General features: G+C 35.1%; 1 protein-coding gene across 1 annotated transcript in view; it reads right to left on the bottom strand.

Moving 5' to 3' along the window:
- The window catches only part of LOC145676994 (laminin subunit alpha-1-like), a gene marked incomplete at its 3' end in the record, with an annotated part of 76,358 nt that overhangs the window by 9,424 nt on the left and 40,253 nt on the right, over positions 1-26,681 (bottom strand). The window contains exon 2 of the mRNA XM_081747711.1: positions 10,129-10,371. Within this exon, the coding sequence (XP_081603837.1) occupies positions 10,129-10,371 (243 nt within the window). The remainder of the gene's footprint in view (positions 1-10,128; positions 10,372-26,681) is intronic.

The following is a 26,681-nucleotide window of genomic DNA, read 5'->3' as shown; positions in this document are numbered from 1 at the left end:
TGAAAAAAAAAGTCTTGTTTGTACCCTAATAGTTTTCAAGAAAGAGGAGATCACATTTTTTGGGGGACTATCTTGTACGCAAGATATGCCCCATAATGTGTACTTTTTCCATGCCCATTAATAAGTATTATGTATTTATTCATGTGAATTTGTGTGTATTAGGAACTCTGGTTGTGCATATAAGCAAGCAAGCAAGCAAGCAAGAAAGCAAGAAAGAAAGCAAGAAAGCAAGCAAGAAAGAAAGAAAGCAAGAAAGCAAGCAAGAAAGAAAGAAAGCAAGAAAGCAAGCAAGCAAGCAAGAAAGAAAGAAAGAAAGAAAGAAAGAAAGAAAGAAAGCAAGAAAGCAAGAAAGAAAGCAAGAAAGCAAGAAAGAAAGAAAGAAAGAAAGAAAGAAAGAAAGAAAGAAAGAAAGAAAGAAAGAAAGAAAGAAAGAAAGAAAGAAAGAAAGCAAGAAAACAAGAAAGAAAGAAAGCAAGAAAGAAAGAAAGAAAGCAAGAAAGAAAGAAAGAAAACAAGAAAGCAAGAAAGAAAGCAAGAAAGCAAGCAAGAAAGAAAGAAAGAAAGAAAGAAAGAAAGAAAGAAAGAAAGAAAGAAAGAAAGAAAGAAAGAAAGAAAGAAAGAAAGAAAGAAAGAAAGAAAGAAAGAAAAGACTGACTGACTGACTGACAACGTTAAAATTGAATTGGCGAGTGGAAAAAGAGTGTGAGTCCAAAATAAGCCATTTTGAGGTAAAGGCAAAAATAACAGTAAAGATGTAGAACTACAAGATGTAATGAAGAGCAGTACAATTTGCAAGACCTCGCAAGTTATAGCAGAATGCTATAATGCCGACTGTAGATTTGTGGCATTAATAAACGAAAGTTCTTTGTTCAAATATCTCAAAATGCGTTTTGTGAACTAGTAGTGTTTTTCCACTCACCAATTCAATTAAGTTTTATCTATTTCTGCCCTTTTCCGTAAGTAAATACCGTTTTATTCAACAATAGCCTACTTGCTTTCGGCTTTTGTCTATGAAAGTGGCGAGATTCTTGAGCCTCTAATGTGACAGAAATAAACTAGTTGATTTCTTCAGTTGGTGTAAAACTGAAGGGCATGGAAAAAGTACACATTACGGGGTCTATCTTACGTATAAGATAGCCCCCCAAATGTCATCCCCTCTTTCTCGAAAACTATCACGATACAAACAAAACTCTTTTCGGTACAAACGGTACAAACGATTTGCTTTCGAATGGTGTATTTTGTGCTGTGATACGGGGGAGCTATCTTGGCGCCAAAATAGCCCCACTAGTTGACCCCTCAAGTTACCCTATAAGGAAAATGGTACAAACGAACATATTTTCGGTACAAACGGTACAAACGTAGTACAAACGAATGACCTAGTCATTGTTTCAATTTTCTAAAGTCGGGGGACTATCTTGCCAGACGTTTACTCTTTACCAAAGTTTATAATTCTTGCTTGAAAAATAAAATAAATAAAACAGACCACATATTATAAATACTAATACGTAATAATGAATTTTTTTCTTGTTGATGAAAAATTTAAATTTGATGAAAATTGTTCATTTTGGTGGAATTTAGTGCTGAGATGAATGTATTAATACTCGTTATTCTTACGTCAAGACGGATAATGTAGCTTAGAGTCAAAAGGCATAGAAACGTTCAAGTTACACAGTTACAGTTACACAAACAACAAACTTACACAGCTCACGGTAGAGAGCGCTACCGGTAGAGAGCGCCACTGTGTACGGCCAGTAAAGCGAGCAGTGATAAGATACGAGGAGCCGACGCGAGGTGTGTAACTTCGTTGTGTAAGAGTCGGTTGAAGTGGAAGCACTGTTACGGAGATATATTTGGTGTTTCTATTCCGAAACGGACACAATCGAAGCAGCCGAAGAACGACAGAAGCGGAAGAGACGCAAGAGAAATTGAAATTGTGAACTTTGGCAAAGGATTGTTTGAAAAGCCCTTACCTTGAGGGCCCTAGAACGGTGGAAAAACTTAGAAAAACACGTTTGTTTTCAGTTTTATTTCTTTTTGAAAATGTCGCCATCACTTTCAAGCCCCGAAAAAAATATGTTATACCTAAGGGCATAACAAATTTTTTAACCAAAAAATCAGCGACATGTCTCCCCAAAAAACTTTTTAACATTTTTTTTGAAATTTTCAACGCAAACAAATAAAATACGCATCGATGGTTTTGAAAAAAAAATGCACATTTACATCTAGATAGTATCTACAATCTGTGAAACTTTCAAAATTTTTCGACCACCCCCACCAAAATTTAAATATATTCAATTTTCAGTATGGGATACGATAATTCGGTAAGGGGGGTAGGAGGTCAAAATTACCTTTTGGGTCAATAGCGACCCAATTTGGATCAAGGGCTGATTTCACTATCTTACTAGGAAAAACCCTTTGTGATAAATGGCCAGCCATTCAAGACAGAATATTTCTGATAATGGTGGTAGACAGACGTTTCTGGTTTGCCACGCGTACCCACAAAGAGAGAAAAAAAATGCAAACTGTGTCATTGATTGTGACTTTTAAGCCAGTTTGCAACCATAAATTTGTACGGAAAGTTTATTACTTTTATAAAGACATTACTTTTAATATAAAAGTTGGATCAAGATAATAACAATTGAGAAAGTTTAAAACTACAATTGTTTTCATGTACACATACCGTCAGAAAAGTTTTAGGAAGATCCATCATGGGCCTTCAAGATGATGTACACCCCTAAGTTTGAAATTACAAAAGTAATATACGCATTTCAACTTAGTATTGTAATGGCATCCCAGTAGCCTTAGTGAATATCCTTCCATATTATGTCTACCTAGGTGTTGACTCGTCTGCAAGTGTGGCTATCTTTTCTACCAGCAAAAATTCTCAGACGTTCACACTAATCAAAAACTTGTCCGATATCTACAACGTTGTTAGACTTTTTTTTTTTTTTTTTTTTAATCTCCACCATGGAAGAAATTACGTATCATTTAATTTTCGGGAATCTAGAGAAAAGGAGATCGCTACATCCCTGCCTATTTCATGTTGCGGAAGAATTGTCGTTGCCTTCAACGATACCTTGCATTGCTTAATATGTAAAATGAGTGATAGAGTTTTCCCAATAGGAAAAAATATAGTTAAATGTGTAAAAACAATTACCTTTTAAAATTTATTTATCTTAGTTTCTGTAGAAGGCACTATTTAGTTGTCATCCTTCTACAGAATCCTGTGTCTACAGAATCCTGTCATCCTGTGTCTGTTTATAGTAGCATAGTTTGCACTTATTGTTGGGTGAGTGTATTTTTTTTTTTTTTTTTAAGAAAAAGGTGAAGAAAAAACTAAAAATCGATCGAATATCGATTTCGCATTAGATTTCCGGACTTTTGGTATCTATGGCCATGTTAGCCCGTCACGTATGAGGGATGACGTTTCTCGGTGATCACACTATCCGAGGAAAGGGAAAGAAGGAAGTGCCCTGGGACCTATATGTTAGGTACCATCCAGGCATTTGCCTGGTGTGAATGAGGAAAACCCAGGAAAACCTCATTCAGGGTGGCTAGCCAGAAAAAGCTCTTTACAATTTTTCGATCGAGTGTCCCCGGGAATCGAATCCAAGGAGAAAGTAAAAAAAGAAAAAGAAGCGAAAAGCAAATGAACAAAATAAATGTGATTGACACTTCTTTTAATATAGCTAAATTAATGTTATCACATAATCTTTGTGATAGGAATTGGATACTCAACGAACTAACGAAAATTCGATAAGAAAAAGGAAAATTTTGTCAGACGAGAGAAATTTTCTTAAGCAAAACTACGAACACTAGTACAAAGTAGTTAACGATCTTACTTTAATCCAAGATGGTGACTAAAATGGGCTAAATTCAGATCACTGGAAGCACTTTTTTAAAAACAGTTTTTTTCACCCTAAAGAAGGAAGAGAAGTTAATGAATGATCATTGCAAACCGAAGTCATTTCATGATTCTAATAATAAGTACTGTAATATCTAAGATCAGAAATAAGTCATCTGAATGAAACTGGTTTACCTCATTTTACCGAAAATATGTTGGAGAAATAACTTAACGATACATACTTCTCTTACTCACCCAGTTTACAACTTTTCTTAACGAAACCCCATAGAAAGTTATGTAATACAGCCTCTATGTATTGAAAACGGTTATATTTTCTCAAGCAATTAATCAACGCCTACACCACGAACATTTATTATTATTCCGTTTGATTAACTTCTCAGCAACTAAAGATAAAAAACAAGAAAAAAAGTATTTTGTCTACTTCCCACGCATGTATACACAACTACACACATAACATTAACATACCTTCCTCATTAAGTAAACCAAATTTGACTTGAAATAGCTGTCCGCGAGAATTGTGGGTCGCATTTCAAATTAGCAACAAACAACTATTCATGTCTAAATAATTAGCAAGTGTAAAATGTCCACACGTTTTCTCTTTTATTTTATTTTTGAAAACGAGTTTAAAACAATTACTGTTTGTTTTTATACTGTATATCTATACGTAGACAGGATGTATAGACCAGTGTGGGCCAAGTTAGGATGAATATTTTACACATAAAATTCAGGTAAGAGAAAAGTAAAGGATGAAGCTGCCATTTTGAAAGGAAGAGTGTTCTAAGATTTATTTTTTTTCTTCTTTAAAAAAACAGCAATTGAAGTTTTCACTTAAAACTCAGTTAATGATCAAAAAATAAATTAGCATGATTAATTGTTTATTTATTATGCATTTTACTAGCCTCAATTAAATTCAGTTACGACTCGAGAGAAAAGTCATGTAGGTTAAAATTAGTTTTTCCTTTCAAACTAAGGGGGAAAATACCTAAATACTTAATCTTGAATACATTCTTATATATATTAGGTAAGTTTTCTTCACTTAGAAGCGATAAAATGTGAACTTTTACCTGTGTGACTCCCGAAAGCCTATTAGAAATAGCTTCTTCCCTCAGTTTGAAGTGGTAAAACGTGAATTTTTATCCATGTGACTTCCTATGTTAGATAAGGTTTCTTCCCTTAGTTTGAAGTGATAAAACGTGAGTTTTTATCCATGTGACTTCCTATGTTAGATAAGGTTTCTTCCCTTAGTTTGAAGTGATAAAACGTGAGTTTTTATCCATGTGACTTCCTATATTAGATAAGGTTTCTTCCCTTAGTTTGAAGTGATAAAACGTGAATTTTTATCCATGTGACTTCCTATATTAGATAAGGTTTCTTCCCTTAGTTTGAAGTGATAAAACGTGAGTTTTTATCCATGTGACTTCCTATATTAGGTAAGGTTTCTTCCCTTAGTTTGAAGTGATAAAACGTGAATTTTTATCCATGTGACTTCCTATATTAGATAAGGTTTCATTCCTTAGTTTGAAGTGATAAAACGTGAGTTTTTATGCATGTGACTTCCTATATTAGATAAGGTTTCTTCCCTTAGTTTGAAGTGATAAAGCTTGAATTTTTACCTAAGTGACTCCCTTAGTTTGAAGTTATAAAGCTTGAGAAGTTAAAAAGTTTGAATTTTCACCTATGTGATTTCCTATATTAAACAAGGTTTCTTCGTTTAGTTTGAAGTGATAAAATTTTAGTTTTTACCTACGTGGCTTCCCACAAGGGCCGCCACTAGTTGCCCGAATTTTAATCACTAGCTAAACCGTTGTTTTGCATCTGAAAACGGCAGTTTCACTTTCGTGTATTTCATGAAAATCGTTAGGCCCGCTGTCAAGATAAGATTGTAAATTGGTTGGAAAGTATTATTTTGTTACTAAACATCAAGACATGTAACAAGAATATTTGTAATTTGAATTTCAATACTTCCATTGTAAATCATAATAAAAATTTAACTTCACTTCTTAAAGTTCTATCGAGAAATTTTACAAAACAAATATGTTTAAAATTACTAAAATCACGTTTAACCCCTTGTAGACTGTTGCATTTCTTAAAAGAAAATGTTGACTTGCAGTAAAGTAGCTGCTGCTTCAGTACTATTCATCTGAGTATCATGGTTCATACGTCACTCTTTTCAAAATAAAAGGGAAAATTGATATAAATAGGAAAATTTCCTTCCAAAATTTCTTTTAACTTGGTACCCTCTAGACTATAATCTACCTTGAAAAATACTATGAAATATACGTAAAGTGTGTGCCAAATTTCGTTGAAATATCTAGAATAGTTACGAGAGAAAAATATTTTTAAATCTTGTTAGACAACACAAATGAGATACTATCGGAGAATCGAACCTAGTAACATCACTCTTATCATTTTATAACAAAGGTAAGGCATAAATCTTACGATATTCTGGTGCACAACATACTTTTATTTATTACAGTATAATGAAAGCAGATTAAATTCAAAGTATACCCCTTCGTATTGAACTGTCTGTAGCCATCTTTCTGTCAGTTCCTCGACTCCACGGTTGATACCACGTCTTGTCCTTAGAAGCAAATAATTCAGTCTCTTCGGTTTCCAGCTCCTGCTGATATGCGAGGCATCATTTCAGGAAGTGCGCGATGGACCGAAATGGGTAGTAATCGGAAGGGGTAAGATTAGGACTATATACCGGTTGCGACATCAATTCGATATCGTCACATTCTTGAATTTTTCGTTGTGTTTTTCGAGCCCAATGTCAGTTGCAACACGTTTATCAATAAGAATAATTTTTGGAGTAGTGCAGCATATGTCCGTTCCAACTGTTCGGAATAAAGGTTGGCATTGATGGTACGACCGTTCCTTAGGAAATACCTCGAAGTGAACTTACCCTCTTGTAGTTTCATCAAACACGAAGCATGACGTTATGCTCGAAGCGGTCTAGTTTGATAACCAGTTCTCTTGCTCAACAACTGTTTTTTGCAAATTCGGATTTCGGGAAAAACATCCCTTTTTGTCACATGTTACAATCTACTTCAGGAAAGGCACATCACGCGAATTTTGCAGCAGTTATCGGACCATATCTACTCTCTTTTGGGCCTTAGCTGGCGTCATGTGGCAAAATTCTGCAACTCCTGATGGACATTCCAGAGTACGTGAAGGTGATAACCTATAGTGAAGTGAGACATGCCAAGTTGACTTGACAGTCGTCGTGTGTTGGTGGATAAACTTTCCTCAATGGCTTGTCATATGACCTCAGAATCTATTACCCTGGGACGGCTGAACCTTGGCTGATCTTCGACTTCTTTTACCTGTGTGGAATATCTAAAACTACCGAGTTGTTGTTCTGTGGTTCACTGCACCTTTCCCTTTTGCTTGTCAAATGTTTTGGGTTGCTGCTGCTGTCCAACTGGTTATAATTGGAACTTATGCAGTAGTTTAACATTTCACGTATCAGACGTTCTTGAGTCCTCACTGTCATTGTCACTAAAAACTGACTGAAGATACTGATGGAGTGGTGGCCTCCATGTTAAATAGTCAGTTTGCCGTACCTCTTGGGCCCAGTGTACCTCTTGGGCCAGTTTGATCTTGTACTTACGATCGATAACAGGGTATAGACATGCCTGCTGTTTGGGTTGTGGAAGTATTGCAAGAATTATGTCTCACTTTCGTATTATCAGAGACAACCCTTCCTTTCAGACATTCTTAGGGACGGACACGGTCAGTCTTTTTTTACTCCAAAGATTTTAATAACCACTTCATAACAAATAGAACTATTCTAAGCTCATTTTCTGCAATTTAAAAATAAATCTCCAGTTGATTCCTTCAACAGATATCCACAAACAAATTTCGATGAGAAACTCGTGTCCGAAGGATTATGTGGCAGATAAATATTGCAGGCTGTTCTCCCTAAGAAATTCATAAACCGTCATAATTGATTACTTCTGGCTACATTTTCAGTATTTAATAATAATGATGTATGTTCTCTAGACAAATTAGCATTTATTTGCAAAGTTCTTCCACCCTGTCTAGGGGTGGTAAAGCTACGGTTCATGGCATGGTATGTTCTTATTAGATTATTTTTGCTTTTAATACAGTTAGTAAGCGGATTAAGGGACTTTTATATGACATGTAATTGAGAAGAAAATTATCACAGGCATATGTTCTGCAACACTTCTTCAGCGATACTTTTATTCTTTTACGAAGACAGATCCTCAATAATCCTTCTCATTCCTCAATAGTCTGAATATTGAGTATAGTATTTCGGTACTAGACTACATTTGTAACTAATGTGGTTACTGTATGGTGCATACAATTACAACATGAACTGTGAGTAATTAAATTTTTGTAACTTTTTTTTTTTTTTTGTAACGGTCATCTCTCACTTACGGATAAATAATTATGTCTCAGAGGTGTCCGTTATTCAGAGTTTACACTGTATTACAATCTTCAATGTTTCGAAAATATATCGAAAAACCTCCAAATTTTGTTTTGAAGTTAACCAATTTTGTCCAAATTAATGCCCTCCATTCTCTGCCTGATTCAGGAGTACCTGTGCTCCCAAAGTCTATGTCCCACGAAAACAGTATCCACTTTTTCCAAACCTTCTGAATGGTTTAGATTTCCAATAAATCCCCCCCTTATGGCACAGTCTAGATTGAAAGTATTGTTCTTGCATATAGATTACGCACTTCTAAATAAATTTTACATTGTAATTTTTTATTACAAATTTTAATTCAATTTTAGATTTTAACAGGTTTAAATGCCTCATTTTTGCCCTCCCTAAAATTTCAAGAGCGTATCTTTTGTCATGACCCTCTCTGTCTTGTGCGTATCCCTGTCTAACTCAATCCCTTAACATTAGAGTCATTCATTAGGTTATGCTTGGGAAGAGAGGCAAGACTGTCTAAGTAGGGGGAGTTTTACATTTTTCGTTGACATTTATTATACTATTGATTACAATCTGTGTATATCAAACTCAGGTGGAGAAATTGACTCTCTGCATTCCCAAATGACGCTCCTGTTCCTTAAGATATGCTGTGATCTGCAGACAAATAAATTGTCTCTGTAGGTATTGTGTGGAAATTCATTAACTATATAAGTGAATTTGCGTAACAATTTATTAAAAAATAAAATCACTACAATCCGTAAACAAAAAGGACAAGACAAGTTTTGCTATCATTGGCATAACCAAAATATTTTGTTAGGGGCAATGGCTTATTTCTGAGAATGGAAAGAACCTTACTTGTGCTCCAACAGTATTTCAGGATAACGAGATTCTAGGAGAAGTGCCTCCACTAGTTACACCTAGATATGGAAATATAAATGGTTCAGAGTAAATTGATTTCCATACTTACTCTCTTTGGCAGATTGTTCTAAGGCAGTAGTTCTTAAAGTGGGATAAGCGGAACCTAGCCAGGGGGTCCGCGACGTTTAAAAATTGAAATGTCTTGTAATAAAATTGAACTCACAGCTGTTATGCAAGAGATATTTTTTCAGTTACTAAAAAGAGAGCAATTAGAAAATATACCGACGTTTGTAAATTTAGATATTTTTCTACCTTACTAAATTTCTGCCCTCTGAGTATGAAGAGTTGTCTAAAAAGGCATTGCAACATTTGATGCCTTTCCCTACGACTTACTTACGTGAGCAGATCTTTTCTGCTCTTTGCAGTATTAAAACCTTAAAAGCAAAATCGCTTTAATGTGAAATCGGGCATAAGATTAATGGTGACAAAACTTATTCTAGATTTCAATGCAATTATGGAAAAAAACAAAGCATTTCATTCTTCACATCAGTGACCCCTACATTTGGAAACATTGTTTATCAAGTGGATTTTTTTAAACTGATTTTCAGTGTTGAAAGTTACTGTATTTTCAATTGAAATTTCGTTCACTAGGAAACAATCACGTATCTTTAGAATAATTTACTTATTGCATTATTTTTCTTGATCTATTTCTTGTCAGTGATAATTCTAATTAGTATATTTTTAATACCATATGAAATTTTAGATAGCATTGCAAGGGTGTCCGCAGATCACTTTCCGAATGAACAGAGGATCCGCGTTATCGGAAAGTTTGAGAACCACTGTTCTAAGCAGTGACAAAAGATCGCTATGCTATGTTAATTTAGAATCTTATATTCTATATAACAGTTTTCGCGAAAAACTTGAATATCTCTCCTTTTTCACAGGCAAAAGCCAAAAAAAGATATACAAGTAATCATGTAAATAAAAACTAAATTCTTACTTCTCCTCCCTCCAGGGGGTTAAGTTTCGAATAGAAAGACGTGCAAATCACTTCATTGTCCGTGCGGTAAGATGGCTTTCCCGGTCTGGCTTCAATTCCATAGCGCTGGACACACTCCGAATCACTGAGAGCATAATATTGCCATGGCTTGTAGGTGATGCCATCTACTGAGCGTTCCAAGATCCAGTTTCCAGGCCTCGGTGAAATAGCTGACTTCACAATTACATAGGCAACTTGGTACACCTGTGGAAAGAAGAAGAAAGAAAAAAAATAGAAAATGACAATTAAGAAACGAAACGTGACAGACAGTTTTCCATTTAAGCATTCAAAGTTTACACCATATTCACGAACTTAAAGAAACAAAGAAGAAGAAGAAAGTTAACCATGACAAAATCACAAGAAACTCACTTAACGCCATTCCAACAACTTCCCAGAAAGGTAAGGGCTAGCTATAAATATAAGGTAAAGCCGCAAAAAGGCAGGACACACCCATCAAATGAGGGAACCACTACTAAAGATTCCTGAAATACATCACCGCTACTATACGCTTTTCTTAACAAAATGTAATTTCTAACTCCTCTCTGCATAACATTTTCGTTCTCTTTTTTTCTTTTCGTTTTACTGCTTTTAACCACCCCATGATTCTCCTTCTAAGTATTTATCTCCCTCTACAGGTGGTGGGTGAAGAAAAGAACCCCTTTTAAAACCCTGATAATTATTATCGGCTACAACAACGACTACGTTACGGAAAATCTTCAGTTAGAGCCCTCACAAAGTTAGTCACGCTTTTCTTCCCGATAGATGGACATCCTACACTTGGAAAGTGAAAAGAGAGAGAGAAAAAGTGCTAAGAATTTGGGGTAGACGCTGTTCACCAAGTGACCAGCAATGTGCAGTCAGTGTTGAATTCAGACCTTTTCACCCGGGGGAGAATGTCAACTCCTCGGGGGGGAGAGTTGTTTTTCTGTATTTTTGAAAGAAAGCAGCATATTTAACAATTCCATTTACATGCACATCTTACCTAATATTGAGACTAATTGCTGATAAATATTCAATGCGAGATTATAATTTAAAAAAACAATCGTTAAGTTTATCTAAAACATTAAATAAAGACTGACAAAAATATTTTACACTAAAGTTTAACTGCTATTTACAGTAGCTATTTTTGTTATTATTTCCTATATTCAGTAGTTACTGTTTGCTACTAATGTAGAAGTTTCTAAAAAGATTTAAATTAACTCAAATATTTTTTGTCCTAAAACAAACATACATAGGAATATCTTAACAAAAAGTTATCATTCTTTCTCACACTTCTGATTCTAAATCAAGCATATTAGCCTTGGTTTCATCACTGCATACACATCAATAGTTTAGTTTACGAAATCTTCAGTAGGATTAGTGCCGTGTCGTGGAAAATCAGCGCTTGGCGCGAGAGTATACGACGGCACCCCGTATATATGAGTGAAGTCGACAGACCAGCCGCGAAAGGTGAGAAAATTTTAAAAAGTAAACCCTGCTTTTCCTTGATTTTGAGTACTTTTCATTACTTTTTTCCTTTCATTTTATATATGTGCACATGTGTTTCATTCCTCTGTTTTTCTTTCCTTCTTTTCTTTTCTTTTTCCCTTCCGAATTTTGTGCCCCTTACTTCGGCGCCCGGGGCCTCGCCCCGCTTGCCCGTCCCCCGTAGCACGGCACTGAGCAGGATCTTCATCACCTTCAATAGCAATCTTTCACTTATATACTACTATCATATTGATAAATTCTATATAAATCGCTAACCCAGGAGGGATAACTGTTCCTCCCTGATCCCTCTAAATAACGCTCTCTGAATCTCACCCTTTAACTGACTTATTTTTAATTAAAGACAGGTGTGTTTACTTTAACAAACGTAAATCACATTTACGTCTGTTACTTCCGATGCGAGAAATAGGATTTAGGTGTTCTATTTCAAATAATGCAAGAACTGTACATTTTCAAGAATTGAAGTCTGCTGACATCAGAGATCATATGGAATGATCGAAAGATCTTCCCTATCTTTCCTTTCCTTTTGGGGACTAATATATAATATAGGGCGAAAGTATAGTACCTACTAAAATACAAACCTTTCTTCAACAGTTGACAATTTCATGTTCTGCCAAACTCGGTCATAGCGTTAACAAATACAGGTTTTATTGATTATTTGGTATTCTTTCTTAGATGTCACATTTTTAATATTTATATTGAATGGGTCTGCGTCATTTATATGTATATTGAGAGATCGGATTTCGTCTGCACATTCACGGAAAGAAAATCAAATAATTGGGTGAAGTAATTTCTACATTTTGTGACTGAAATTTTTGTTTCTCCGGGGGGGGGAATGAATTTTCTTCGGGGGGGACATTCCCCCGGGCTACCCCCTGAATTCAACCCTGTGTGCAGTACGTAAGCCTCTCCTAACAATAGCTGACAACCAGGCGCGTACCCGGAAATTTTTGTTGGAAACCAATTAGTCTTGTGAAATTTCCGGAAATTTTGAATCTGTTAGTTAAAAAAAAAAAGTTTCTTTCTCCCAGGTTTCTTTCCAGAACAATTGGAAAAATTGGGATAAGAACAAAAATCTTTGTAATAGGTTAATTTTACTAGTAATGGAACTTTTTTTTCGAACGTGTGAAAAATGTAAGTTGAGAAATTTCAAAATTGCGAATATTTTTTTTTTAAAAAAAAGAAGCACTCGAAAATAAAACTGTTGCAATTATTCTTGAAAATTAATATATGTACTTATTTCCTTTATTCTATGTGCTTTTTGATCGTTTATTCGTGAATGTGCATTAATTACAGAACTTTTACAGTTACATACAAGTCTACCATCATGAAGCTTTTTTGTTGCAACAAATAGAGCTCTTGAATGAAACTGAGTTCTTAATATGCCCTTTGATCCGGTGGGTTTGTTAATTTTAACCAAATTACTTCTTAAAAGAAAGAGCAGCAGGTAAATTTCACTAACACTTGTGCACTAAAACATACTATTATTTAATATTCTAATATAGATTTTTATATAAAATTTATGTGCAAAATCTTGTATCTAAACAAATACCTGTTTTCTAATGCGACAAATTATCTTATATAAAGATGAAAATGACTATGTTTATAACTTAATAACTCTTGAACCACCAGACAGATCTCGATAAAATGTTCAACATAGATGAGGTTCGGGCTTGGAATGGTTTTTATCATTTCACTTTGAAGGTGCAACTTGGGACAAGGAGAGGGGGAAGATATATCGAAAATTACCGGTATTGTTGTCGGGATCGCTGAGATGAACAGTGTCACATCCAATGTCGTTTAAATAAAATTACAGCCCCGCAACTTAAGGAAGGAGGACGGTGGAGGGAAAATGTTCAAAATTGGTTGATATTAGTGTTGAATCTTGAATCCGTAGTTTTTGGAGTTACTGAGATAAACAGTGACGTTTCTGATGCCGTTTGAATCCAAATTCAGCCCCGAAACTTGAGGGAGACATATAAAATGATCGAAAGTGGCCTATATTAGTGCCGAATCCATAGTTTTTGGTGCCTCTAAGTTGATTGGTGACATTTTTGGTGCCTCTTATGTCCCAAGTAAAACATATTCTACCGTGCGAAGAACAGGTATTCTGTAAGTCTGTAATAATAACGAACGGAAGTTTCATATGTTCAACCTTTCAATATATTTCTCGCTTCTCAAATTTACTCACTTGTGCGGTGTATGTGTGTATGTGAAAATAAGATCGTCTCTCTAATTATGTATATCTTTCGAACATTTCAAAAGAAAGAGGAATTTTACCAGAACTAAAAAAGAAAAAAAAAGGAAAATTAAAACTTGCTTTTAGTACTTTTCCTGTTAGCAAAATACATTGTATACATGCTGCACGCAGGTTACAGTAAGATTAGCATCAGGCGAAGAAATAGTTTTTAAGTTAAATTTTCCGGTTTTTGTCAGTATTTCCGAACAAAAGATTTTTTCTCATGGGTTAAAAATTACGGAAATTTTACACATCTCGAAGAAGATATCTCTATGAAATATATTTGACTTTAACGTATTAACTAAAATGTTTCTGACCTGTTACTTAACACTTCCCTGCCATCAAGCGAAAACTTCATAAGATTGATTACGATAATTTAAATGCGTCTATATTAATTAATCCAACTATAATTATGTTTTAGTTTCTTTTGTAGCCATAACTCCATTCTATGACGATGCTAAGTTTAACGGATTTGGATGAGTGGTGCACATACATTTGTTGCCACAACATTTCCCTATTCTAATACAAGAGAAATAAGTACTCAGTGATCTTAAGTAAACTAGTAAATATAAAATATTTTTAAAGCATAATATATAAGGGTAACCAAGAAAGTTCTGTCGCTTTTTGTGGGGGTATGTGTTCAATTGACCCTCACACAGTAAGTTCAATGCGAATGGAGATAAGGCGAAGGTCGGTTGTTGGTGTGGGTATATCCAACAAACTACCTGGTTTTTCTAGTTCAGTTACACCGTAAACTTGCTTAAGGACAGATTGAACATAGGACCTCCACAGAGTTTCATAAAGGCGTGGATGTTGTACGAGTTCAAACTGGGGTCAAACGCCGCTGTAGCGGGGTGGAAGATATGCCAGGCCTTTGGTGAGGGTGTCGTGACTACGCGAACAGTACAGCGGTGGTTTCACAAGTTTAAGGACGATGATGAAACACTCGAAGACCAACACATGTACAAAATGAAGATCTTCAGCTAGCAACTGAGGCGAACAGTGGCCAGATATGTGAGCAGCTAGGAATACAATTCAGTGTGAGTGGAGAAACCATTCGGCAGCACCTCCATCAACTTGGGAAGCACTACAAGTTGGGTCGATGAATCCCACATGATTTGACTCCGGGCCAAAAGGCAACACGAGCAGACATGTGTTTCTTTGCTGTCTTGTCTAACGAACGAGCCATTTCTGGACATGGTGTTGACTTGTGATGAGAACATGTGATGTGATCCTGTACGAAGCTCCACGTTGCCATCATCATTGGTTACTATCCCATAAACCGGTTCCAAAACAGCTGAAACCAGCACTGCACCAGAAGAAGGTACTCCTGTGTGTTTGGTAGACTGCTTGCGGCATCGTGCATCGGGAACTGCTACCAGCTGGTCAGAGCATCAATGCAACTGTGTATTGTCAGCAGTTGAACCGTGTTCAAGAAAAAGTCAAAGCTCTGGAGCCAGCACTTCTGAATCGCGAAGGGGTTCTCCTTTACAGGACAATGCTAAGCCCCACGTGGCTAGGATGATCTGGGATACCATTCTACGCCTTGGGTGAGGAACACTATTGCATCCTCCGTACTCCCCGAACATTGCACCGTCCGATTATCACCTGTTCGATTCTTTGGAAAATCACCTTAGAGGACGCCAGTTCAAATCCCTAGTAGAGGTGCAAAATGCACTTGATACCTTCTTCGCTTCACGGCCCACCAAGTTATACCGCAATGGAATCCATGGCCTTCCAGGACGTTGGCAAAAGATCGTCGATGCTGATGAGGACTATTTTTGGTCTTCCAGATACGTTGTAGGTAACATATCGGTGTTCGAAAGTGATGGGTGAAAAGAGAGAAATTTTCTTGGCTGCCTATACCTTTAATAAAATAGTCTATTCGAAAATTTCAATTTTCCCTAACCCTAGTTATCATTTTAAAGGCATCCATAATGTTATAAAATACTTGAAAATTTCAATTTTTCCCAAACTTCCGCTTTTTCCAAGCTCGGGAAAGAAACCGTAAAAAAACTTTTAAAATATTCCGGTTTTTTCCAGGCCTTCACAACTCTATGTCCAATATTACAAGCCACTACGTCTATGTAATATTATTCTGCATCCAAAAAGATGATAAGTAATTATAAAATACTTCCACCTATACTTTCAGGGAAAAAATGATAGAATTAGATTTTTATGAGAGAAAGAGTACAGATGAAGTATAAGATCAAATTTTCATGCTACATCAATCATTTCCCTACTAAACATGTACAGTATAGCTTTATTGAGAAAGTGTCCAAATGCATGTTGAGTTAGAGAGTTTTTTGGGGGGGCGGGGGGGAAGATCCGGACTCGGTGGACGCCCCGTGGCTCTGCCCCTGCTAACAAAATATGTTATAAGCAGGGACCGTGTTACAGGGCGGATAAAGTGCTGAAACTCCCGAAAAGTGCCCAGGATGTATCAAAACAGATGAATAATAATACTTACTACATTGATTTTAAGAACTTGGAAACTAAAATACGTACACCTATAGTGATTTCTAAAGAAATCAAGACAGGACTTACAGTGTTGAATTCCTATTTTTCCCAGAGGGTGCATTTGAAAATTAAGGAGTGTTGGCGTTCTAAAATTCAAGAATGTTCACTATTTCACTACTACGAACTGGTGGATGGACCACCACAGACGTCTAATTTTGTTGCTATTATTCATTTGATTCTTGGTGTTACCACCTGACAAAACTTTCGTGTTGAAACTACAGATATTTCCATTACAGTAATTTAATAACCATTTGTATGTATACTCTGTATGGTTCTATTCTATTCTATTCTATTCATCTCCCTCGCGGGAGATTTTATAATTAAAAGTCACAGCACTAAGGCCAAGTTGACTGCTTCACTAGAATTGTTTTAAATCTTTTTGTTGTTATTATAATTGTAGAAGATGGCCCGTTCCAAAATGGACGAATTGGCCTGTTTCAAATAGTTCTGTTTCCACACTAGTTTGTGAATTAAAAAGGAAGGCAGAAGCGTAGAACATACAAAAAAATATTAAAACACTATAAAAATTGTAATACACTAAATCATGTCCAAAATTGAAATTGTTGTTAAAAATTAAATTGAAGTAATTGAAGAGCATGACGCTCCATTGTGTAGAACATTCTACGCCATCTTGCCAACCCTCCTGTATGGTTCTTCAGTAAAAGCATGGGACAACGAATCCTAGCAAATGTTCAACTATGATAGTCTATTGTTGTTAAATTACAATCTACCAAATAAAAGATATTGATCAACAATTCTCTCTCTCTCTCTGTGTGTGTGTGTGTGTGTGTTTGTTTGTTTGTTTGTTTGTTTGTTTGTTTACGTATTACGTTGTAATGTAATGTAACAACCACGGTATTTTAACATATTTGTCAGCGCTAGTTATAATTTTACTATAGTTCGTTCTCGATGAAGGAAAAGAATAAGAGCAATCTGGAATTGAAAATATGCCCTCAAGACTGTTACAATCAAGTATGGTACCTCCCACAGTGACGAACGTTTTCCAGAAATCATCCTAAGAAAGCATGATACAATTTTTCTGCACTAATAATGTTCACGAGTGCAACTGGAATATACGTGTGTGGTATCAATCCTTCCCTAATACCAAAAATATTTTTACCACTTCCGTTAAAATGTGAAGAAAGGAAATAATGAACAGTTGTTAGGTTTACCTGTTTTCCGCAAAATCTGCTCCGAATTACTTCTTGAACGGGACTACTTTCTGCTAATGCCTTTCCGAGAAAGGAGTAATGTTAGCCTGCCTACAGAATATAAATTTCTTTCTAATGCGGGTGCTTTTCGGTATTATATGATTGCGGTTGCGTGTCAAGAACGGTTTCTTGTTTAGTTTCCAACTTCATTTACTTCATTTGCTACAGGCAGAGTTTAAATTGTTGGGTGTTTCATTCTTTTTTTTTTTTTAAGTTAGTAATCTACTGTTTCTGAAATGTTCATAATCATGTAGAAATATTGTGATAAATAACACGCTAATATTTATTTCTTTTTTTAATACAGATACGAGAAATTAATCTCGTGATTAACATTAAAACTGATTGCGTGATCCGGCTTCGATTTCTGGGGTGTATTTGGCTCGAATACAAACCGAGTAATGGTTTCAATCCAACTTTAATCAGTACATCCCATCTCATGTAGCCTTCGCACTGAAATAGAACGTCACGTTTCACTCAACCAATCAAAAAATTATAAACAAATACAGTATTAAAATATTCATAAAATATTTAATACCGATTTAAGTTTTAAAAATAAATATTAAATGCATGTAAGTTTGTAGTATTGTCCTGTTTAATTTTCAAGTATTGTACTTCTGATTTGCGTAACTTCTTGCTTAAGAGTTTAATGTTTCTTTTCAACTTCTAGCTTATATGAAACAAGAATTTACAACTTAAAGTAAACCACAACCACACGTATCTGCTCGCTTTTCTTGCATTGAAGATGTTAATGTTGATCATAGATTCACAAGGGTACATTTATCGTAGCATAGAAATTACAATGCACAGCACAAACATATGATTCAATATATATCATAAAAGTAATGTAAAAAAATGCATTGAACATAACATGAGCAGACTGTTCCTGTTACTGTGTAGAGCATCCAGTAAATCATTTTAACGTACGCTGTCATCTACACAAGATTTATACCTTATATATATATATATATATATATATATATATATATATATATATATATATATATATATATATATATATATATATATTATATATATAAAATTTTTAGCACTTCTGCCGTTTATTTTGTAACTCAACACCTAACTGTGCTTGTAAAACACGGAAAGAAATCTAATACAATTCACATCATAGTTGTGCTTTGTTTTTATATTCCATACGGTCACATAAATCTCTTTCTCTCTCTCTCTACCTTTGATATACCCAGTGGCGTATTTAAGGGGGTTTCCGGGCTTAAGCCCCCACTGAAATTTTATTTTCCATTTTAAAGTAAATGAAATATCTTGCAGAATTTTCACATCTCTAGGAATAAAGTTAGCAAAGCCCCCCCCCCGAAACAAAATCGTAAATACGCCATTGGTTATACCCCATACAATAATTGCACTTCCCCCTTTGTGTACTTCACATTTCCCAATTAGTTTATAAGATAGATTAGATGTTTTCAACTATTGCTCGGAAGTTTCATAATAAACATTCTACAATATTAGTAGCATTTAAAGGGTTAAAAAAAACTGTCCAAATAATAGACGTATACTGATTGATAAATCTCATCGAGCTGAACAAAATGACACGGATGAGCGTAAATCCTCATGAGTAGTTTTCGAGAAAATAAAAAAACTATGAAACTGATGCTCGGATGTGCACAGATGTTAATTAAGATTTCCATTATAATACTAGCAAGACGATTAAATAGGATACATTATACTGTAGTTAGTGATTATCGTGTGAAATTCATTAGATTACTTATAGTTTTTAAAACCAGAAATACCTAATGATGGTAAGAATTCTGACTGCTTTATATCATCCAGCTAAAAGACAATTGACAGAGTAAGCTCTTATGGGGTAAACACCTTCTGTGGAGAAATATTTCTTCACATGTATTATAATCTTCTCAAATGCAAGCCCCTAGCACCTTAGGGCATTCGATTCCCGGCTTTTATCAGTTTTTACATATACAACGGGGAGAAGCCCTGACGCTTGACGGCCGGTGTCCGGTCCCCAACTCATATTAAAATTACATAACTTATATAAAGAGACGTGACCCTGACACTTGACTGCGCCCAACCTCAAGCTCGCACTTGTACTGTCACCGCTCTCTTCAACAGTTCGCACCAGTAATTATCGCTTTTCGAAAGAATTCAGTTCTTCAACCAATGCAAAGGTACAAAGCCCGCAGTTCAAATATGCACTCATGTGCACTCTAGCTTAAATATATGAAACCAGTGTTGCCAACAAGTTGTTACAAAAAGTCGCTAAAATGGAAATGAAATGACTCCAATTTTGGGTGAAAAGTCGCTAAAAAAAATTTTTGTGGAATTTTGCCTCTTTCGTATGTATATATATATATATATATATATATATATATATATATATATATATATATATATATATATGTGTGTGTGTGTGTGTGTGTGTGTGTGATACGTGATCAATTCAAGCCATAGTACTATCTACGCTACAAGAACGTATATGAAAGACTCAAAGACTCATATATAACTAACTATAATTTCACTTTTATATATTTTTAACTTTGTGATCAATTTTGCTTCAACAAAATCAAAAATGAATTTAGAAAAACGAGCAAAATTAAAGGTCTAGAAAAAAATCTTGGTCTAAAAGGTCTACTCACGCTTCTATAGATAATCTGTTTGCTATCGGTAATGTATTATTTGTGCCTCTAAACGGAAGCTCTGTAAACTAAAGGACATTAAAAGCTGGAGTTCATTCCCGTTAGAAGGTAAGAGATAACAGCAATCAAAGCGGGAATATAGAGATAAATGTTTCCCAGCTCCTCAACATCTGCACTGATTCAAATAAGCAAAAGAAAAATAAACATAATCTGAACTGATTCGAGTTAATACCGCACTACTTATTTTAGGACAAGTTGTTCGCAGCGCAAAAGTCGTTAGATTTGTAAGTCGCCAAATCGTCTTTCCAAAATCACCCAAAAAAAAGTCGCTAATCAGAAAAAATATTTTTTGTCGCTATGCTGGAAGGCGAATCCCCTAGATTTAGCGACTTTTCCCCCAAATTGGCAATACTGTATGAAACTTCTGAATGAACTATATTTAAGACTAATTTGACGTTAATCTTTCTTCTTCTTTCAACTTACATAGCTACAGTATTTAATTATGAATACGAAATGTTATGATATTAAATTGTAACAATGGTAATAATTACAAAATCTGATTAATCTTCCATTCTCTGCCAGTCGAAAGTAACGACAGCATACTCTGAACAACCTTGCTGCTGTTTCGCAAGAAGTTAGTCTATTAGATGGCGAGTACGTGCTACCACTTGTGGCGCCGTCGCGGCAAGGTAAGAACTACGGGATTCCACTCAGGACCACAACAAAATTTTGAATTTCTTAATTTTTATTTGATCATCATGAAAAGTAAAAGTACCTATACAACATTACTAGTGCAGATTTCCCATTCTAATTGTCAACCTAAGAATATGTTCATCACCTTCTGTTCCAATGTAAAAACAAGAAGCAACTTCTAATTTTTGAACAAAATTGAAATGCCATTCCACACTCACTACTGAGGAAGACAGCCTTGTTAGTCGGTGCTTAATTAAAAACATGATTAATTAGTTTTCCTTGTCTTCATCCAACTTTAAAATAATGTGTAAGTTGTAGATAACGAGAAGATTTATTGAAAACACTGAAATATAAATTTGTCCTAAGCATAACCTTCTCTTCGGGCCACATGCAAAGGTCGTGACCACTCTATCTGCCCAGAAGAGCATGTCTCATATATTAAAAGCAACTTCCGTTTACTTAGATAGAAACAAAAAAAAATCTTCGTGTCAAATTGTTGAAAGACAAAAAAAAAGTTAAATTACTAAGCAACATCAATTTTTGTACTCTTATCATCATGCGAGCCGCAAAGGACTTCAGAAAAATGAACTTCTTTGCACACTCATGCTTAATTATGACAACATCCTTTATTACAATTATTAAGTTTGTAAACAAAGTTATGACCTTCACTTTTCGCCAATTTGTAAAGAAACATGCCTAAAGGACGTCCACGATGCACGTCACGAATTCACAGTTCTGAGAAGAAAGAGAGGGAAAGTTGGGGAAGTTAAGCCAGAAACTTTGAGTGAAAATTACACAAAAGTAGTGTTTAGTTTTCAAGACAGTAAACACTAACTTAAAAGTAGAAATCCATTGGTGAATGTAACACATCTTCATGTTTTAATTTTTAAATATTCAATATCAGCTTGCCTTGTGATACAGCGAACCTCTCATATTCTAAGTATCAATGGTAGCTACAGCTTCTGATATCTGAAGTATCACTTCGTCTACATTCCCAAAAAGAAGAGGAAGGGGAACTTTTTGAAGCAGCTCTACACAAATATTAAATCAGGCGATCGTGGTGGCCATAAAATTGTTTCACCACTACCAATCCAAGCACGTATTGGTTGACTGACGTAGAAAATAGTTTTAAACGCTATTAGTGAGCGTTCTACTCCTGAACTAATGAACCTAGCATTATGATGCCCCAGTCCTCTATATTCCAGTGGCAATCTTTTACTAAAACAATCAGGGGCGCGCCCACGCTGAGATTCACCGGGTCCGAATCTCCCCCCCCCCCCAAAAAAAAACAATAGCTTGATATTCATTTGTATACTTTCTTGATAAAACTATGTTTATCAGAGACTAGCAGCGTTCACCCCGCTTCGCTGGGGTCACCCCGGAACGCAATAAACTTTGTTACTTAGATAATTTTTACTTTTTCGCTTTCAAGTGATATGATAAAAACCATAGAAGATTGCAGTAAATGTTAACATTATATCGCCTGTCATTTATGTTAACCCGCCGAGTGACACGGTCATGTGGGTTGCATATAAATACGGTTAGATTTAGCTATGATGAGCTAACAAAGGATTTCTACGTTATGGACACTTGAATGGTCAATTATCTCAAGACACTGGTAATTGAAAATTAAAGTGATATGATAAAAACCATCTAGGGTCCAAATCTTAATAACCCCCCAAAAATGAAAGAAATTGGTTCAGCCGTATTAGCGTGATGAGCTAACAAAGGATTTGTACGTTCTCTATTATATATATATAGATATGGCTGACGTAGCCTAAATATTTGATCTTACATTTTATCTGTACTCTTCCTTTTCTTATAAAAACAATCTAGTTCTATCGTTTTTCCTAAGATTATAATTCTTAATAATTACTAATCGTCTTTTCTGGTGCGGATTTATACCGCTTTAGAATAATGTTATCTAGACGTAATGTGTCGTAATATTAGTATTGGAGCCCTTGAAACTTTGGACCGCTCTTATTAAAAATTCATTGGTCGCGCCTGAAAACAATGCATACCTTTTAAACGCGTCTAGTAATTCTAATCTCCACTAACCGTCCCTTCCTTAGTGTACGACCTTGACTAGAACAACACGTATTTTGCATTGTTCATATATAATTTATACATTTTTAAACAAAACTTATAAATTACCGGTATACAAATATTCATTTTTCGTCACTCCAAATTTAATGACGCACGTTGCAGAATTTACGAAACATAACACGTTTTAATGAAGCTTGTATCGGAGGAGTATTGGTCAGAACCATTTCAGAAGAAACCAGTTGATAACGTTCGAAGAGCATTGCCAGAACGAATTTTAAAAGAATTAATGTTTTTCGAAAATTATATGAAATTGTATATAAAAAATTATTTGATTAAATTCAATAGATAATACAATATAGGTAATTATATTAATATAAATAACTGCAAGAACATAATTAGAAAATTATAATACAAATTATAGGCAATTAATTAAATGGAAAAAAAATATGAAATCTCTCTCTATTGGCTTACGGTTCCCGAGATGTGGTTCCTAAAATCTCCTGAAATCGGAACTTTTTTTGGGCCAATATTTCGGGAAGGGCGAAAAGTTCCATCACTTTCTCCGATAGTTTTTGATGTTTTTATCGAATTGAGGGTTCAAAATTGAAAAATTCGCAAATAATAAACAGATACACACAGAGAGACATAGAGAATTCAATAACGAACTTTTTAAATTCGTTGAAAACTTTTAGGGTGATGCATCACGAACCATGGAGGATGATTAACTTTTGTGACATTCAACATATCAGAATATTTAGTTTATTTTGGAGACACACAATTTATTTTGAAGGCGGTGTTGATGATTTTGTGATTTTTCTTTGTTGTAATGATTCTTCAGAACTTTTTGGTCATATTTTATAAATACTGCAATAACAACTCTACAGAATGGCATGATGCATGATTTAGTTTAAGAAACGAGAAACAAAGTTCGCCTATACCTTTATTGGGATTGTTTTAGCTTTTCTTTGTCAGATGGTACACTAGATTAATCTTGTCTGGATTTGGTAGTTAACCAATATCATAAATATACCTTTTAAAAAATTCATTTATTAATAATTGTACGTAATAACAAAAATTACAGTTATTATTCTAACACTTGTTTTTCTTGAAACTTTATTCAACAATCACTGCATCTCCATTTTCGTTGTGTTTTAAGGCCGTACGTGAGCCTCGTGCCTCTAATTGTTGAGGTGGTTGTTGTTGTTCACAGAAGTGTTTGCATAAATTTAGTCCCTGTATAAAGGATTGGTACTGCACATGATAGCTTTTCGAAGGATGGGCACCAAAAGAAGAAAAAAATAGAGGGAGAGAAAAGGAAGGTCTTTGTTAGAACCACCCCTGTTTCTATGAATTATTCAACAGCTGTCTTGTCTCCAAATATAGCTGTAACTTTCCAGCAAGACATCCAAGAATGGGCGTAAGAGCAATGCGGCCATTGCCTTACATCTCTGTACACTCTATACTTGGAATTTTATATTGAAAGACCAAAAAGGGGAGCAACGTGCACCTGCCAAAAGGATTCCTTCCTCCTTCCTCAACCAATTATTCTATTCTGTTGACATCCATTAACAAGTTTATATGAGACATGAAGTTGCATCTGCTGCCATACAGGAAATGGAAAAGTGACGAATTGTCTGCAGCACCATCTTGGCAGCCACACGACACTAAACGACAAAAAGATTAACAGGATATCAGGTTCATCTCCTAGTTGCATTGGAAAAGAAGCAGAAAATGATACTTTGTTAACCATTGTTAGTATTTCTTATCGATCATATACGATTAATATTGTTTAAGAAAAAGTAAAAACTGCATTTTTTCAAATGAATATTTAAATATTCTATAACATCTGTGAAGGATAAGACTTGCTGATACTGTAAGAAATCTAGAATATTAATTAACGTGTGCAATTGAATGTTTGTATAATGAACCTACAACTCAGTTTCTGCATAATGGAAAACCTAATTTCAATTCTTCGTCTCCTCCACCACTCTTATCTTCTTGATTTCTCCTTTCCGTCTGTGGTTCGATTCCCGCTGAAGCAAGTTTGTGATGGGCAACATCGTGCCCGTAAGTCTTCTAGTCCTCCCACTTCCTCATTCTACCAGTTCTTTCATGATCATTCATTTTCGTTAATCATTGTCTCCTTTAGTCTACAGGGCACGGAACGTAAAAAAAGGAATTTTACTGTATTAATTTCTAGTTTTCTGGCAACTTTACTAGTCCTCTACTTGCTTTGTTGTTACGTATGTAATGTAAATGGTTCTCTTCAGATAGGATACTCAAAGAAGACAAGATAAAGTATGATATTAACTTAACTTATGACAAATTTCAGTTAAAGTTGATATGGAAGTAATATAGATTCAAGACTCTATGAATGCACTTCTACCAGAAAACAATGTTGTAGATACAATTTTTAAAACATTATTAGACTCTTGCAAACAGAGAGAGAGAGAGAGAGAGAGAGAGGAGCGGGATGACAGCGTAGTAAAGACCTTATCTTGTCAACCGAAAGATTAGGAGTTCGATTTTAGGTCACATGTTATCTTTATTAAGATTTTTAATAGCCTTCCCGTTTCGTACCGACTAGGAGAATTAATTCTTTACAGTACATATCTATAACTGCCAGGGCCGGATTTAGCATTTTGGCGCCCCTAGGCCCAATAATTTTTTCCGCCCCCTAGTCTGGTTGAAGTTACTTTCCTAAAAAACCTTTATTAAAAAATTATATCAGGCCTATATGTTAATTGCTTAAACGCCACTCCACGATGCAATTTTATGATTGTAAGTTTTTTGAGGAATTTACTTGGTTCTGGGCTTAACAAAATACGGTTAATGTATTAACAAAAGATTGGTGAACTTTACCAACAATTATTTGTTCCAATGAACTTCAAAATCAGAATGCTTTATTAGCTTAAGTTATGGCTGTTTATTTTTATTTCTAGTTACTTTTATTTTTTCTCTCGGCCGTGCGCCCCCTGGGAGCTTGCGCCCATAGGCCCGGGCCTATTGGGAAATCCGGCCCTGATAACTACAACTGTTAAGGAATACTGACCGATTTTCAAGTACAGTACAGTACTTCTTAAGAAATTGTTCCATAATCTAAATAATATTTTTTAGACGTAAATAATGCATCTTCCAGGTTGGTTCAACTTTTAAGTATGTTGTATATAGTGGAGGTGTGATTAGTTAATAGACGTCTGATATTATACAACTTAGTACACGTGATTTCTTGTTGGGTAACATAACCTCAAGAATGAAATACAATCTCGTGGCAACTGCGTCCTTTCTGATGCTTAGTAGCAGCGTCGATTTCGTCTTTTGGGGGTCCGTTCAACTGTGACTGTTTCCTTATTATATATCCAAGCAAAAATATCCAGATTCTAGGAGACTCAAGCAAACTTCGCAAATACCTGGCCCCACTAGGGCCTCCAGAATCGGCGCCCATGGCGTGTGGTCCTGGATTCAATCACAGGCGTGAGTAACACGATTCGGATAAAACAAAGTAAATGATTAGCATGAAATATAAATATCCAACATATAGCATACTAATTATTCCACGTATTTTACCGTATCTAACAGAAAGTTGAATTTTCTCAATCTACTAGCCAACTAAATTTGTCAAGTCCAAAATCATATAGAAATAACAATAATAATAATTAAATTTCGTAAAAAAGGGTAAACGGATTTGAAATTAAA

The sequence above is a fragment of the Thermobia domestica genome, unplaced genomic scaffold, assembly GCF_964235325.1.
Source record: "Thermobia domestica unplaced genomic scaffold, izTheDome1.hap1.1 HAP1_SCAFFOLD_513, whole genome shotgun sequence".
Lineage (NCBI taxonomy): Eukaryota > Metazoa > Arthropoda > Insecta > Zygentoma > Lepismatidae > Thermobia > Thermobia domestica.
The sequence above is the reverse complement of the archived record's forward strand: the minus strand, read 5'-3'. Positions and strand labels throughout refer to the sequence as shown.